At 43.1% G+C, this 16,629-nt stretch overlaps 2 protein-coding genes across 3 annotated transcripts in view; one reads left to right on the top strand and one right to left on the bottom strand.

Annotated features, from left to right (window-relative positions):
- DTL (denticleless E3 ubiquitin protein ligase adapter) overlaps positions 1-5,067 on the bottom strand; it is a 58,485-nt gene extending 53,418 nt beyond the window's left edge. Inside the window, exon 1 of the mRNA XM_075530099.1 lies at positions 4,887-5,067. Coding sequence (XP_075386214.1) covers positions 4,887-4,938 — 52 coding nt within the window. The 5' untranslated portion in view covers positions 4,939-5,067. The remainder of the gene's footprint in view (positions 1-4,886) is intronic.
- Positions 5,068-5,264: 197 nt separating this feature from the next.
- INTS7 (integrator complex subunit 7) overlaps positions 5,265-16,629 on the top strand; it is a 96,032-nt gene continuing 84,667 nt past the window's right edge. The window contains exons 1-3 of one of the 2 annotated variants that reach the window (XR_012779391.1): positions 5,265-5,488; positions 14,950-15,079; positions 16,188-16,334. Coding sequence is in view for 1 of the 2 variants with exons in the window: in XM_075530098.1 (XP_075386213.1) it covers positions 5,395-5,488; positions 14,950-15,079; positions 16,188-16,334 (371 nt within the window). In the remaining variant the exon portion in view is untranslated. The remainder of the gene's footprint in view (positions 5,489-14,949; positions 15,080-16,187; positions 16,335-16,629) is intronic. The other variant, XM_075530098.1, reaches the window with a different exon arrangement.

Below are 16,629 nucleotides of genomic sequence, written 5' to 3'. Positions count from 1 at the left end.
CGAAGGAATTTTTAAAATGGCTCTAAGATTATGCAACTGTATACTTGTGGTTTAGGATTTAAGATCAAATTCATTCTGGAGCCTTTGACATTGGATGAGTCTCTGAAACCATTGCCCTAAGATAATCTTTAAAGAGTAAACCAACATTTTCTTAGTAGACTGTCTGCCTTTATTTCTCTTTTGAGATCTATATAGGGTTAAATTGACAACAGTAAGTTGGAAAGATTGGATAGTAAGTTTGGGAGGCATTGAGTTTAAGTTAATGAAGGAGGTACAATTTGAAAAAGGAGGTTGAAAATGATCACACAACTTGAAGAATATAATAATGTCACTGAATCGCACATGTAGAAACTGTTGGATTGGTGTATGTTCTGTTGTGTACACTCTCAACAAAAGAACCCCAAAATTAAGGTGAATTCTAGAAAAAAAAATCTTGTGACAGCCTACAAATATACTAAAAAAGGCTGAATCTCAAACAATTTAGGTGGAATTGAAGGTGATAAAGTCTGGAAAAAGTAATTCTTCATGATTATGCAGTGTCCTCTCAATTCTGCCCCATTATGTACAGACAAAAATCCAAACATCTTTACGTAATCTAACATGTTCTTAGTGATTGGTTCCTGCCCCGACTGCCCACCCACTGCCTTGGAGTCAACTTCCTACTCACGCCAACCTTATATATGGTAAATCTTTATGGAACAGACCTTGGAGTGGCTGATGGGTTTGAACTATCAGCCTGGAGGTGAGCAGCCCAACGCCTAACACTCAGCCCCACCCGGCTTCTTTGGTTCCTGCCTACTCTACTTGTGCACTTCTAGGACACACTTTCCCAGTACGGCAATTGTGGAGTCCGTATCGCACCACAGGAGCCCTAAGGCTGCAGGAGTGAAAAGTACTCAGCTGCTACCTGAAGGCCAATGGCTGGAGCCCAGCAGAGACCCATGGAGAACAATGTGGCAGTCGCGGCTGTAGAGATTTACAGCCTATCTGTTCTGCCATACAGGGTCACCATGGGTCAGGATCAACTCCACAGCAGTAGGGATTGGTATTTTGCTATGCCATTTTCTACTTCAGAACATGTATTCAGAAGGTTTTTTCAGTTACTCTTTCCTCTATGGACAAATTTTCCATAACGTGCACAAGGGCAGATTTTTTTCAAGAACCAACTGTCAGAACTTCCACATACAAGTTTTTCTAAAACTGATCTGAGAAGGTCGTGGCTTTCGATTCCTTTTCTCAGGCTCTTCTTCATCATTGCCTTTCTGCCACTTTCCAAGAATGGGATTACCTTGCATTGGCCCAGGTCTAACAACTCAGGGACTGCAAGAGAGAAGTGGCAATTCCTTTCCTAAAGGCATCATTAACACTTGCCAAGATCCACCTCTTTAAAAGATGTATTTTCTATAAAAAATTTTCTTAACAATTATGAAAATGCCAGACCTACTGCTATTGAGTTGGTTCCAACTCATAGGGATCCTATAGGACCAAGTAGAACTGTCCCATCGAGTTTCCAAGGCTGCAACTCTTTCCATGAGCAGGTAGTCACATCTCTTATCCGAAGAGTGGGTTCAAACTGATGAACTATTGATTAGTAATCAAGCATTTAGCTACTGTATTACCAGGGTTCTTTATCAAAGTGAGTAGTCTAGATTGCTTGGATAAACTGTGTACAACTAATGATTATAATATTACTTCAATTTTTTAAAATTTGGAACTTTATGACAAGGAAATTATGCATTTAAATCTATTTTGACACAGTAATATGATAGAGTGATAAAGAAAAGAACTTTTGAAGCACAGAATTAAAATTACATTAAGATAACTTCTATAGAGGAAATAAAATACAAGTAACTTAAGGGGGAATAACTGTAATATGCCTAGCAGTTAAAGAAAACTTTGTTCATATTGCTTAAAAATTAACAATATAATTAACAAATCACTGTAGTATTTACAATTCACCAGATACATTTAGAAGTGGGACATTAACATTTTTATTTAAAATGGCAGTATTCATAATCTTCAGGATTTAATGATAAAGCTTTAGAGGTCAATTAAATTCATACAAGAGCAATCAGTTTCCCATGTTAGAAAGATTTTTGACACCAGGTGAAGAAGAAACTGGAGGGGGAGGTGGACCAAAAGGCCACCTGGGAGACATAACAGTCTAGATAAGAAAATGTGAAGGCCCAGTCAGAGGTGATAACGGATCCAAGAGTGAGAAAAGAAGTGGAATGGATGGTGACACAGGAGCCTGGGCAGATTCCAGAGATTTTTGAGAATCCTTTTGAAGGTATATCATGACCAGGAGGAGTCATGGAGGATTTCAAAGTTTCTGGCTGGAAAGAGTACTGCCTAAAATAGGTAATGTAGCAATTTGGAGCATCTGAGATGCTGACGGAAGAAAATAGCTGAGTGAAGTTAACTATAGATGTAGCCCATTTGTAGGAATGGGTCTGAAGAAGGGATGAAAGGTTGTAGGTTACAGGGAAGACACTCTGGTTCTCTTACTATATCTCACAGAGTAGGGTAGAAGATAGGGGGTCAAGGATGAAACAACATTGATCAAAAAAAATTCCCGGCCAACGCAGTTACCCTTCAGGGCAAAGAAAAACTGCCCCTGTGGATTTCTGAGCCTGTTAACTCTTTATGTGCGTAGATAGCTCAGTCTTTTCCTGAAGAGCAGCGGCTGGTTTCAAAGGGTTGACTTTGCAGTTCACGGACCTATACATAATCACTTCACCACCAGGGAGGTGGACGGAAAAGATGGCCCTGCACATTTCAGTGAACAATATATATAGCCAGTAAAGCAGCAGTTCTCAACCTGTGGGTCGTGACCCCTTGGTGGGGAGGGGTGTCGAACGACCCTTTCACAGGGGTGGCCTAAGACCATCAGAAAACACATATTTCCGGTGGTCTTAGAACCAAGAAACTGCTCCTCTGTCTCCAGGCGGGTCCGCCCACATACAGATAACTCCTACATACGAGTACCCACCACTTGAGTACCCAGCGTGAAGGCTGTTACCCATGCTACACCAGACTTCAAGATAAAATTTCATTTATTTGTCATTAGAAATAAATATTTCACAATATATAATTACATATCATTTTTGTGATTCATCGCTATGCTTTAAGTATGCTCAATTTGTAATAATGAAAACGCATCCTGCATATCAGATATTTACATGACGATTCAGAACAGTAGCAAAAAAAAGTAAAATTATAGTGAAGTGGCAATGAAAATAATTTTATGGTTGGGGGGTCCACAACATGAGGAACTGTATGAAAGGGTTGCAGCATTACGAAGGCTGAAAACCACTGCGTCAAGAGTCTTGGTGGCGCAGTGGGTTACACGTTGGGGCGCTAACTGCCGGGTCAGCAGTACAAAACCACTAACCCTCAGCGTACAAAGGTAAGGCTTTCCACTCTGGAGGAGACCCCCAGGAGCGGATCTGTTCTGTCCTCCGGGATCGCTAGCAGCCCGAATACACTCGATGACAATGAATTTTTATCTTTAGAACTTATACAGCAGTCCCGGGGTGGTGCGCAGCTACTAATCAAAAAAGCTAGAGGTTCGCATCCATTCAAAATTGCCTCTGAAATCATGGCAATTGCTGAAAATCAGCCATTAGAATCCTGTGGCGAACCGTTCCACTCTGTTACCCACGGCGTCACCGTGTGCTGGAATGGACCGCTCCGCCCCGGGGGGCCGGCGCGGTGACCGAATGCCGCTGCACCCAGGATGATCGCGAGCAGCAGAGGAAGGAAGATGGGTTGGAGAATCCTTGGGCCAAGTGTCTTGTCCCAGGCACAGGGTTAGGGAAGAATGGAATTGGAATTAGAAGTCTTGACTCAAAAGGCAGACCGCTGAACGGTGCCGCGATACTACTCACGATACCAAGGATCCGGACAAAAATGTCTCCCGAAAGATCCCAAGACGGCGCGGTCCAGGGGTACTTGGAATGCTATTTCAAAGGCTAATTTAGAGGGAATTAAGTATGGCGGATCCGGAGCGGGAAGATCCTTTTCCACATCGCTTTCCTCGCTTGCTCAGATTCTTTTTGTTTCCCACCTGGTTTCCGGGGAAAGGAAGACCTCCCGTACTGGCCGACGTTACGAAGGTTTAGACACCCAAATCTAAGCTCGAACTTCGTGCTGCCAATGTTTTCAACTCAAGGACTTTAAAGAACCAGAACAAGCTGCACGTCTAAACAATATAGAAAGACGTCGCCGTTATACCGTTAAAATGGGTGAAAAAATCCATTTGACCCCACTTCTGTAAGTATCGATATTTATTACAGCGCATCAAAAAATGAACACTAAAATTTATTCACAGCGGTCATCTCTGGGGGGGGTGGGAAATCTTTCGCTCGTATTTCGAGGTTTTATGAGCATGTAGTCATGGGGGGGCGGCGAGGGGAGAGACTGGTAGAAACGGATGCTTCTGCCTTTTCTGCTCGACTAAATTCCTTAACAGCGCGCCATATTTACGGGTGGGTCATCTAAAATTCTCGATAAAGTAATGCAACAGCTCGCTGAATCAATCAATGAATACGTGTCGTGTCCAGTTCACGTGGCTGTTGAAAGAATCCCTACCCCCCACCCCTCAAAAAAGCCAGTTATGGCGGAACACAGGGTCTCGGGCCATAAAGAACCTTGGAGATCATTTTCTCTCGTACCTTCAACCTATATTTAAGTTGTTTTTTTTAAACATCAAAGTAGTACCTCAAGGTAATGAAATATTGAATATACAGCTCTCCCACCTTCTTCAGGAATCCACTAGTGCTAATTCACTCGAGCTGGGGAAAGGCGCCATGGTCAAGGGGGTTGCGTGTTTCGAGGGAGGTGCAGCCCACCAGCCACCAAGAGCGGTTAGGACCGTTACTCACCATTTCTTGGGACGCCAAACTGGGGCTGGCGGAGCACCAAACTGAAGAGCATCTGGACGGGCGGCCAAAGTTCAACTGAAGAAAAATCGCTGAAGTGCCCCCTCAGGTTCAGCAGAAGTCGTGGCTAGAGTGCTAGGAACACGACTACGTTACACCCTACGACTCCCGCCACTGGCCGTTCCTGCCACCAAACTCCGCGCCAAACTGACGTCACGTCCTCTGATTGGCTCCCTCCGTGGCGTCACTGCGCCTCAGAGTCACTTCCCCCTCTGAAGCCCCGCCTCCTGCCCGCCGGTCCGCGCGAACCAGGAGTTCAAGAGCTCCCTGAGCGCCTGCGCGGGGTGCCCGAGCGGCGCCGGCGAACCGCGGGGAGGACAGGGCGCATGCGTACCACGGCTTGCCAGACCGCGGAGGGAAAATTCGCGAGAAGGCAGTGGAGGAAGATGGCGGGGCTGGGACAGAGTTTGTAATCTTTCTGGATAGGGTAGTTGAACGTCTTATTCGAGTGATGGCGTCAAACTCAACTAAGTCCTTCCTGGCAGATGCCGGCTACGGCGAACAGGAACTGGATGCTAACTCTGCCCTTATGGAATTGGACAAAGGTACTCGAAAGGGCGGGCTGAGCGGCACGGTTGTTGGGGGACAGGGCGCCACCAGGTGGTGGGAGTCTCAGGAGAGGCTGGGCTGGCGCATGCGTATGTTGTCGCGGTCTGGGGCGTCCACCCCGATTTTGCGCTTTTGGTGAGACTAGAGCTTTGGCCACGTGTGGACATTGAAGAAAGACTGCTGACCATCGCTAGGCCTTAGACCTGCAAGCTCTAGCTATAGGCCATTTTCACCAGAGGCCACAGTCCCGATTTTCCAAGTCATGAAAGTAGCTAGTTTCGAAAAATGCTGAAATTGTTTTTAAATATGTTCAATTCGGACAGAGCCTTCCTTAAGAGTACTGAATTAGTATCTTGCATCAGCTTTTTAAAAATCCATTGGAGCTCTAATTCTTTGCCATCCGCGGTGCTAAACCAAGCTACCCAAATGCAACCCACTGCCCTCGAGCCCGTTCCGATTTATAGCCACAACTGCTCCTTAGGGTCGCTCACGCTGTCATCTTTGTGGGGGCTGGTGCGATGGTTTTGAACGCCAGCTTTGTGGTTAGTCGCCCACCTCAACCCTCTGCACTCTCGTTGCCTTCCGCGGATTGAAATATGCCTCAGCGATTCAATATAGGATTTCATAGGTTGTAAATTAAAGCGTGGGGGGAGGGGCTTTGCGGTTAGACCCTACAGCATCACACGCGTCCTCCTGTGCGGGCTAAATATGAAGGGGGTGTCTAAAAGTTCGTGGGGGGGGGGGATGGAATGCAAAGACAGGGATTTTCCCACGAATTTTTGAAGCCCCCTAGTATTGCTTGGAACCCCACAGGGGCAAGTTAACCTTGCCATATAAGGTCGCTCTGTGTCTGCATCCACTCTGGCAGTGAGCTTGAGTATTGCCAAGACCTCCAGAAAGCCCGCCTACTCCCTGCCAACCAGTTCCCCGAGTTCTTTTCTTAGGGAGGCGAGGGGGCGGGGCGAGCTGATGGGTAGGGAAGGCAGCTCAGTGTTGAAGAAGGCGTGTCTGACTAGTTGTGTTTCAATCTGCAAGTTATTATGAATAAGTTGCTTAACTTCACCCAAACCGGGATTATTGGCTTGGAAAGTGGGTGCAGTTGCATGGCAGAATTATTAGAAATATGAGGTGATAGAATGGCGCAGCTATGTATTCTGGGTATAGAAGGCCAGGGCAGATATTTGTTTGCTAAGTTCTTAAGTATTAATAACGGGAAACCTTTGTTGCATTGTACTTCAAAAGTTTTGGTTGTGTACTAAAATACTCTGTCACTGGAAGTGTTAATTCTTAATTATCTGTAGCCATGTGTAATGCCCTGAAAATTGGATCAGCAGTTGTGGTTTGTTCTTTAACCTATAAATAGTTTTACTGGGTTGATTGAGACTTACACTTTTTGTTTTTTTGGTAAAGCCATTACCTAGTTTTCATCAATATAATAATGTCACATTTTTATATTGGGTCATTCCTTTGCTTGAGTCACAAAATTATTACTGCATCCCCCTCCAGCCGAAAGTCATATTTAAACTTGCTTTCCATTACTAAAGCCAGAAGGCTCCCTGCCACACACACCCGAAATTCAAATATATACTAAGCACACTTTTTAAATACTTTGAAAGCTTCCCCTTTCCATTCTGATTCACTTCTCCCTTACTCCCAGTGAGAGCTGTAGTTCTAATGCTATCTAATGCCCTTATCAGTTCTAGGGATACTGTATCATTCTAGTCCAGTTGGACTTATACTAACAATCGAGTAGGGCTCCTAGAGTGGGTCAGGATAGAGCACTTAAGAGATAAATCATGGTGTTCAATTTCAAAGTTTCCAATTGTAATAAAAAGAACCAAATTTTCATTTCTTAAACAGTGTGGCACCTCATCACACTGAGGTGAAACACTAAGGGTGTGAAACAGAACAGCAAGGGGAATGGAAGAAGGAAGTCCCCAGGGAATACCAAAAATAGACTTTGGGGCCAAGGTACGGCACCCCATCAGACTCAACCAGAAAACACGCCTAAAGGTCAACAAACAGACCTTGAACTACTTACAGGCTTTTCCTTCTTTTGTTGCTTTGTTTTGCGCTTTTTTGGTGCATGTTATTATCTGCAGGTCTATATAGATAAGTGGGATAAACAATCTGGAGGAGAAAACAATTGGACTAAAGTTTGGGGGTGGGGAGGTCATGGGAGAGGGAGAAGCTGGGGAAAGGAAGTGGGTATCAAACCCAGGGACAAGGGAACAACCAGTGATCCATAATCCATGGTGAGGAGGTTGGAGGAAGCCTGATAGGGCTTGATCAAGGGCATTGTAACTGAGGAATGACTGAAACCCAAATGAAGGCTGACCATGATAGTGGGACAAGAGGAAAGTAAAAGGAAATAGAGGAAAGAACTAGGAGGCAAAGGGTCTAAATTTAGCGGTCTAAATACAGGCCTGTACATAGGTGTAGGAAATAGACCTATGTGCATATATTTATGGGGTTAGTATTAAGGTAGCAGATGGACTTTGGGCCTCCACTCAAGTACTCCCTCAATGCAAGAACACTTTGTTTTATTAAACTGGCATTCTATGATGCTCACCTTCCCGACATGATCACTAAAGTACAAATTGGTTACTTATGCAAATGTGGTGAAGAAAGCTGATGGTGCCTAACTATCAAAAGATAAAGCATCTGTAAGTGAAGAGCAAATGTTTTGAAAATGATGAGGACAACGAATGTACAATTGATGTATGTATGGATTGTATAGAGTTGTATGAGCCCCCGATAAAATGGTTTTAAAAAAAGATAAAGCATCTGGGGTGTTAAAGGCTTGAAGATAAACAAGGGGCCATCTAGCTCAGAAGCAACAAAGCCCACATGGAAGAACACACCAGCCTGTGTGATCACAAGGTGTCGATAGGATCAGGTATCAGACATCAAAGAACAAAAAAATCATATTGTGAATGAGGGGGAGTGCGGAGTGGAGATCCAAAGCCCATCTGTAGGCAACTGGACTTCCCCTTACAGAAGGGTCGCAAGAAGGAGATGAACCAGTCAGGGTGCAGTATAGCAATGATGAAACATACAACTTTCCTCTAGTTCTTTAATGCTTCCTCTCCCACCCCCACTATCATTATCCCATTTCGACCTTACAAAACCGGCTAGACCAGAGGGTGTGCACTGGTAGAGATAAGAGCTGGAAACACAGGGAATCCAGGACAAATAGTCCTATCCCACCCCCCACCCCCACCAATAATGAGTGTAGAGATACCAGGAGTGGAAGGGGAAGGTGAGGTAGAAGGGGGAAATACTCTTATACCATGCTTTTTTTCCAAATTTGAAACCAACTTACCTTGTGGTTAGCAGCCCAATGGTAACCACTATGGCACCTATTTCAGGTGTCTATTGAGATACTAAATAAATGATTATGTTCAATCATCCTAACAGTGCCCTGGGTGAGTATTTTGCAAATTAATTTCAGGCAGACTCAAAAGATAATTTGTATAAAAACAGAACCCTTCTTCTCCACCACCCCCCATCATGCTCTACCTATTAAAGCTTTTTTTATTTTTTAAATTTAGCTTTAGAAATAGCCAGTTTCATTAGAATATAGTTTAATGTTTTAAATATTGAATTGTGTCTTCATTATCTATTAATAAAAGTTTGTGAGCCAAAGATCATCGACTCAGGAATCTACAAGTTCCAGGACTTTAGTTTCCCCAGATCTGCTGTATTGTTTCCTGTCACTGCCATCGAGCTGATGCCAACTGATCGTGACCCTATAGGACAGGGTAGAACTCCTGTGAGTGTCTGAGTCTGGAACGCTCCACCTGTCTCTCCAGAGGAGCAGCTGATGGTTTCAGACCGCTGACCTTGTGAATTGCAGTCCAGTGTGTAACACTACCATGGCTCCTTCTCTACTACAAGGATTACCAATTCTGAAGTATTTTAATAGGAGTTTTTCTCTCTCCACCTCCCTTCCCCCTGGCTTATTTGATCAACGATTACCAAACTAAAATCAATCAACTAATAATTTTGTGTGACTAAGTGTTATATCTTATAATCTAAGAAAGTGAATTATTGAACATTTCTAAGAGTTGGTATTCAGAATCTGAACTTAATCTTTTAGAAAATGTGGATTTTATATCATACTAATAATGCTTACAGCCAGAATGGCTGAAATTTTAGAGAAGGATTTTTATTATTAATGCATTATCATTGAGTGGACTACCGTTTCCATTGTTTTCGTCCTGCTCTTTAAATGCCAATTACTGGGGCTTTGTTTTCAGTTTAAAAAGCTCTGTGTTGCTGGGTAGATGGAAGTCATGAAGTCAGCACCAACTCATTCACGGAGAGCTTCTATACAACAGAACAGCAATTTCCCCAGTTCCTGCATCATCCCCATGATTGCTGGTGTGTCCAAGTCTTACCACTGAAGTTATTTTGCCTATCTTACTCACCAAAGATTTCCCTCACCCGCCTTCTGCTTCACCAGCTGCCAGGTTCTCCTCTCATGATGTGTCTAAAGCAATTGAGTCAGTGCTTTCTTATTTTCCATATGGTTTTTGTTGCCTAATTTTTGGAAGTGGATTGCCAGGACTTTCTTCCTAGCTTATTTTAGTGTAGAAGCTGTGCTGAAATCTATGTGCCATGGCTTTGAAATACTAGCGACCTAGCTTCCAGCATCATAACAAGAGCCCACCCACAGTAGAACAAACTGTTGCTTGAGCCATTAGGTTGCCTTAAAATGTTATTGTATGCTGTGTTCATCTCCCCCGTCCCTACGTTTTTTTATGTCTATACTAAAAGATGAGTATGTGTTAATGGCTCAATTTGAATCATCCTCATCCCTTAGCTAAATGTATGCAAATTCTCCTTTAACATATGCTTTTTTGGTAATTAATGTGTCATTTTTTGGTAGTGGAATTAGTCTTGTTGCAGTCACGTGGCATCCTTTGAAAATCCTGTGCTAAAAGCAATTCCCATGTGAAGAGTCCTGTTTCCACAAGCTGGAAGCAAAAACTCACTTGCCCAACTTCCCTTCATAGCATGCAGGATGTGACCAGAGGACTCAGTCATACCTACTCCAGGAGTCGGAGAAGTGGAGTTAAGATGCAGAAATGCAGGGGTAGAGTCTACTCACAGTTGGTTCCCTGCCCTGTCTGCAGCAGTCATGGCAACGACTGGCAGAATGCTAGTTGTAGCATCTGGCATATAGTGCTAGTTGCTAACAGTGCTTTTCTCATCTAACCAGCTTGGTAGTGATGTCTTAGATGTGGCTCCAAGAAGTATAGCTTGAAACTATTAGTCTTTTTTTTTAATTTAATCATTTTATTGGGGGTTCGTACAACTCTTAGCACAATCCATCCATCCATGTGTCAAGCACATTTGTACATTTGTTGCCATCATCATTCTCAAAACATTTGCTTTCCACTTGAGCCCTTGGTATCAGCTCCTCATTTTTTCTCTCCCACCCTGCTCCCCACTCCCTCATGAACCCTTCATAATTTATAAATTATTATTTTGTCATATCTTACACGGTCCAACATCTCCCTTCATCCACTTTTCTGTTGTCCATCCCCCAGGGAAGAGGTTATATGTAGATCCTTGTAATCAGTTCCCCCCTTCTTCCCCACCCTCCCTGTATGGTCACTCTCAGCACTGGTCCTGAAGGGATCATCTGTCCGGGATTCCTGTTTCCAGTTCCTGTTTGTACCAGTATACATCCTTTGATCTAGCTAGATTTATTAGGTAAAATTGGGGTCATGATAGTGGTGGGGGGAAGGAAGCATTTAGGAACTAGAGGAAAGGTGTATATTTCACCGTTGCTACCCTGCACCCTGACTGGCTCATCTCCTCCCCATGACCCTTCTATAAGGAGATGTCCAGTTGCTTACAGATGGACCTTGGGTCCCCAATCTGCACTCCCCCTCATTCACAATGATTTGATTTTTTGTTCTTTGATACCTAATACCTGGTCCCTTCAACACTTTGTGATCACACAGGCTGGTGTTCTTCCATGGTTGCTTTGTTGCTTCTGAGCTAGATGGCTGCTTGTTTACCGAAACTATTAGTCTTTCTGTGAGCAAAAATTTTCTGCCTAATCAGTCATTGGCAGCTACCTGGAAATCTGTATTGACATTAACGGACATCACAACCCCCAAGTTTACCATAATTGCTGTTTTCGCCACCATCTGATTCCTTCCAATTCATAGCAACCCACTAGGACAGGCTAGGACTGTGTCTGTAACTCCTTACAGGAGCAGATAGCCTTGTCTTCCTCCTGGGCAGTAGCTGGTGGTTCAAACTGCTGACCTAGCAATTGGCGACCCAGCTCTCAACCCACTACCCCAATCCAAACCCACAGGGGAACAGTCAATTCTGTTTATAGAGAGCAGAACCACCCAGAGGTTGTCCAAGGCTAGAAATCTTAATGGAAGTAGTCTGCCACTTGTTTCTCCAGCCGAACGCTGGTGGGTTCAGATAGACAGCCTTTTTGGTTAGCAGCTACGTGCTTAACCACTGACCCACCAGGGCTCTCACTCCGAATCCCACCAAATAATTCAAATATTCCATTTTTTAATCTATGTCTTCAACCGCTTGCTACAAGATGCACTTGATCATGGTGCCTGGAGTTGTATCCCAGCTCTGCCATTTGTTAGCTGTTGGACCTGAAACACGTTCCTGCATCTGTAAAATTCAAGAATTACCTGATGCCTATGCTTATAGGAATGACAGGAGTGTTCAGGAGCCTTGCTGCTATACTGGCTAGATGCTTGACTACTGACCCCAAAGATTGGCAGTTCAAACCTAGCCCCCATGACTCTGGGAGAAAGACTTTTGCCGTCTGCTTTGGTAAAGATTACAGCCTAGAAAACCCTGTGTTGCCATGTGGGTCCCTATAGATCAGAATCGATGATGTCTGATTATAAGTGAGATTTTCAAGTGTCTGGTATGTTTTGAGTATATGCTAAATATATATTTACCTTAGAAGAAGCAGCCAAACTATTTTGCCAAGTAGCTGCGTAGTTTGGCATTCCTTCTAGCCCTATGGGAGTGTTAACAGCTGTTCCACATCCTCGTTAGCACTCGGTATTGTCAATCTCTCTGGATTTTGTGCCATTGTAGTAGATGTGTCATAGTGTCTCCTGGTGGTTTTTAACTAGCAAGTAGCTTGCATTGCATATTTGCAATGCTGAGCATCTGGGACCGTGGAGGCCATCCTTGTTTCCTCCTAATGAAGCGTCTCAAATCTTGTCCATTTGAAAATCTGGCTGGTTTGTCTTGCTGACTTTTAAGCATTACGGGTGAAGCCTTTCATCAGATATGCATTTTGTAAATATCCTAGTATGTGGCTTGGTTTTAGTCTTTGAATAATATCTTCAACAGAGTCTTTAAATTTTGATGGGAGTGCAATTTACTGGTGTTTTATGTTTATTTTTTGGTTTGTGCATTTGTGTTTTATTTCAGACATCTTTGCCTAGCCCAAAATCATAAAGATTCTCTTGTCTTTTTTTGTGTATGATTTATAGTTTCAGCTCTTGGCTATGTGGTTTGTTTTGTGTTAATGTTTCATAGACGGTACATGTTAAGTGTGTTACGGTTCATACTTCTGTTTGTAGGTGCCCAGTTGCTACCAATTGGTTTATTGAAGAGATTATCCCTCGTACATCGAATAACCTTTGTGAGATCAATGATTTGAGGCCTTTCTAGTAGAATATATCTGCATTTAATGTTCTTAACTGCTCCTTGAAGCACTATGGTAGCTACAGTCCACAGTTTGTGCTTTTATTTTCATTCAGAATATTTTTGTTATATCTCCTAATTTCATTTTTGCTCCATGAATTATTTAGAATCATGTTGTTTAACTTTTAAGTATTTGGGAATTTTCTTGATATCTTTTTCGATGACTTCTAATTCCAATGGGGTCCAAAGACACAGTGGCTCAAGTAAGTACATGGCTGCTAACCAGGAGGTCGGTGGTTTGAACCCACCAGCCGCTCTTAGAGAAAGATGACTGCTCTCCTAAGAATCACAGCCGTGGAAACACTGTTGGGCAGTTCTGCTCTGTACTTTGCTGAGTTGGAATCTACTTGACCCCTGGGGGTTGGTTTTCATGAATTTGAAACTTGTAGGTGGTACAGTAGCTAAGCATAGGGCTACTTTACCCTCTTTTCAGAAAAAAATTTACTCATACCTCCCCCGCCCCTCCACAATGAAAAATTTTGGATTAAAGCTCTTAATCCAGGATGTAGTCTGGTTGTCTGCTTCTGCAGTCCTCCTAGTTGGTTCTGCACTCCCCAGGGAGTGGTACCACCCCCTGCTGTGTGAGAGCAAGGGATAGCAGTGGGGCTGATTCTGCTCTGTTCTGCAGGGTTCTTGTGAGTGTCTCACCTTCAGGGCAGTGAGTTTGGTGGTCAGAGAACGTGCTGTGTGTGATTTTAGTCCTTTTAAACTTGTTTGGTTTGCAGTCCAGGATATTCTTGATAAATTCTAAACTTTAAAAAGGTTTCACCTTCATTATACTGTATATCTAAAAAGGTGATCTACCAAGTTACTATTTCATCTTCCATTTTTAAAATGTATTTTATTTTATCGGGGGCTCTTACAGCTCTCATCACAATTCATACATATCCATTGTGTCAGACACATCTGTATATATGTTGTCATCTTTTTAAAAAACATTTTCTTTCTACTTGAACTCGAGCCCTTGGTTTCAGCTCCTCATTTTTTATTTTTCCTACCTCCCACGCCCTCATTTTTTTTAACTTTTAAAAGATACAGATTAACCCTTTTGTCACCCTTTAGGCCTGGACCTGAACCCCATCCCCTCTTCCAGGCTCAAATTAGAATGAAGCAATAGGCTGATAAGGTTGACAATTAGCTAGGGAAGTTTGTATTTCCTAGACCAACCAACCAACTAACCATAGAAGATTAAAGAGCAGCAATTGCCCAGAGATAAAGTGGAGAAGGCAGAAAAGAGGGTTAGGAAAGAAAGGTGAATGGAAATGGAAAACAGCGAGGAAGTGGGGATTTTAGCATTGTGAAGCTTGCACTCTGTCTCAGATCAAAATGCGTATGGATTGTCCACTGGAACACCAGTTTGCTTTGTTTGAAAACTTTCTCCCAACTCATAATTTTTAAAAGTTCTTCAAAGTACCTAATGAATGATCGATCTTTCCTCACTTGTATAATCCCTCTTCCTGAATAATAATAATAATAATAAAACAACTTCTCATTTAACCATTAACTTAGAATTTCTTTGTTGAGATTTTGGCTCACAATCCCTTCTCTTTCCAACCAGGGACTTTATGTCACATTTGGGCATCATGTTCCCCTTCTTGAAGGAAGGAAATTACTATCATGTTTACCTAACTGTTAAGGAAATTAAGACATTGTGTCTTTACTGTGCAGTTCATTTTTGCTTGCTATTTTTGCTTTATAGGTGAATGTATACAAGCTTTTGTTTTATGCTTTTTTATAGGTCTAAGATCTGGCAAGCTGGGAGAACAATGTGAAGCAGTTGTTCGCTTTCCCAGACTCTTTCAGAAGTATCCATTTCCTATTCTCATCAACTCTGCATTCCTCAAGTTAGCAGATGTTTTCAGAGTTGGGTAAGTCTGTGAGGCTTCAGCGCCTTTCTTCCTTCTAGGACTTGCACAGGGATGGTTACCACTTCAGTGATTCATGGGGCAGTGTGCAACACTTTCTTATAAAATTAAGGAATATAATTCAGAGAATACTTTTTTAAAAAAGAAATGGATAAGTCAAATTAAAACCAAATAGACAAACCCATTGCCATCGAACCTTTTCCCATTGTAGATTTTTCCAGAAGCAAACTGCTACAAATTTTTTCTAAGGAGTAGCCCGTGGGTTTGAAGCACCAGTCTTTTGATTAGCAGCAGTTCAGCGCACGCCAGGCACCACGTGGACTCCTTAAATCAAATGGAGCCAACATTTCTGTACTACTGTATGCTTGGGGGAAACCTGTTACTTTGTACAGAATTTTTAAAAATAAATTTTAATTTAATCATGTGTTAGGTAACATGAGATACATATCTATGAAATATCTGAAAACAAGTAGCAACTAAGCCTAACCCATGCCTTGGGGTTGTTTCAAATTCATCCCGAGCCAATATTGGGGTTTCGAGGTGGTCGATCTTCCCGGGAGTAGACGCTGTCCTGCAGTGCGGTGTCATAATTCTCCGGGGAGCGCTGTTAATGCTTGAGCCCAGACCTCGTGGGTGGCAGCGCAGTGCTTACTCAACAGCACCTCCAAGACCCATTGAAAGCACCGAGCATGCGCCTGCCTTTTTCCTCTCCGTCAGTCATTGTTCCCTGCCTGTCCTCCTTTGTGTCATTTTCCAATGACTTGTGTGCAAATACCTATCTACCAAACAAGGCTTGAAGGAGAGAAGATGTAGCCTGAGCGGAGAGGAAGACCATCTCACCTCCTGATGATGGCTGCCACATGCTCCAAGGTTCAGCTGCAGGGCTGCGGCTCGCGATGGGTTGCTCTGTGCCCTTGCTCAGGAGCAGTAACCAGCTGCCTAACTGGAGTCTCCACCTAGATCAGACTTCACCTAACTTGTGTAGTGGGGAGACAGTAAGATCGTGAGGCCTTGATCTGCTTGTTTTCAAAACATTAGTGTCTGTGCTACTTTGATCTCTAAATATTACTTTCCTAAAGTGTTGTCATTCATTTTATCTCACTTTTCACAGAAATAATTTCCTGAGGCTGTGTGTTCTTAAAGTTACCCAACAAAGTGAGAAGCATTTGGAGAAGATTCTAAATGTGGATGAATTTGTGAAGAGAATTTTCTCTGTGATTCATAGTAATGATCCTGTGGCAAGAGCCATCACACTCCGGTATTGTATGTTGCTGTAATGACCCACCACAAAATGTTTAACCTGTAATTATTAACAAGCACAGAGGAACACACACACACACTGTTCACTGCCACCACGTCAATTCCAACTCACAACAATCCTGCTGGACAGAGTAGAACTGCCCCTGTGGGCAGTTTCTGATACTCTAAATCAGGCATCCTCAAACTCGGCCTGCGGGCCACCTACGGCCCGCTAAGGACATTTATCTGGCCTGCTGAGTGTTTTTGCCCCATTTTGTATTTTTACTTCAAAATAAGATCTGTGTAGTGTGCAT

Source organism: Tenrec ecaudatus, chromosome 1 (assembly GCF_050624435.1).
Source record: "Tenrec ecaudatus isolate mTenEca1 chromosome 1, mTenEca1.hap1, whole genome shotgun sequence".
Classification (NCBI taxonomy): domain Eukaryota; kingdom Metazoa; phylum Chordata; class Mammalia; order Afrosoricida; family Tenrecidae; genus Tenrec; species Tenrec ecaudatus.
This window is presented reverse-complemented; position numbering and strand designations above follow the sequence as displayed.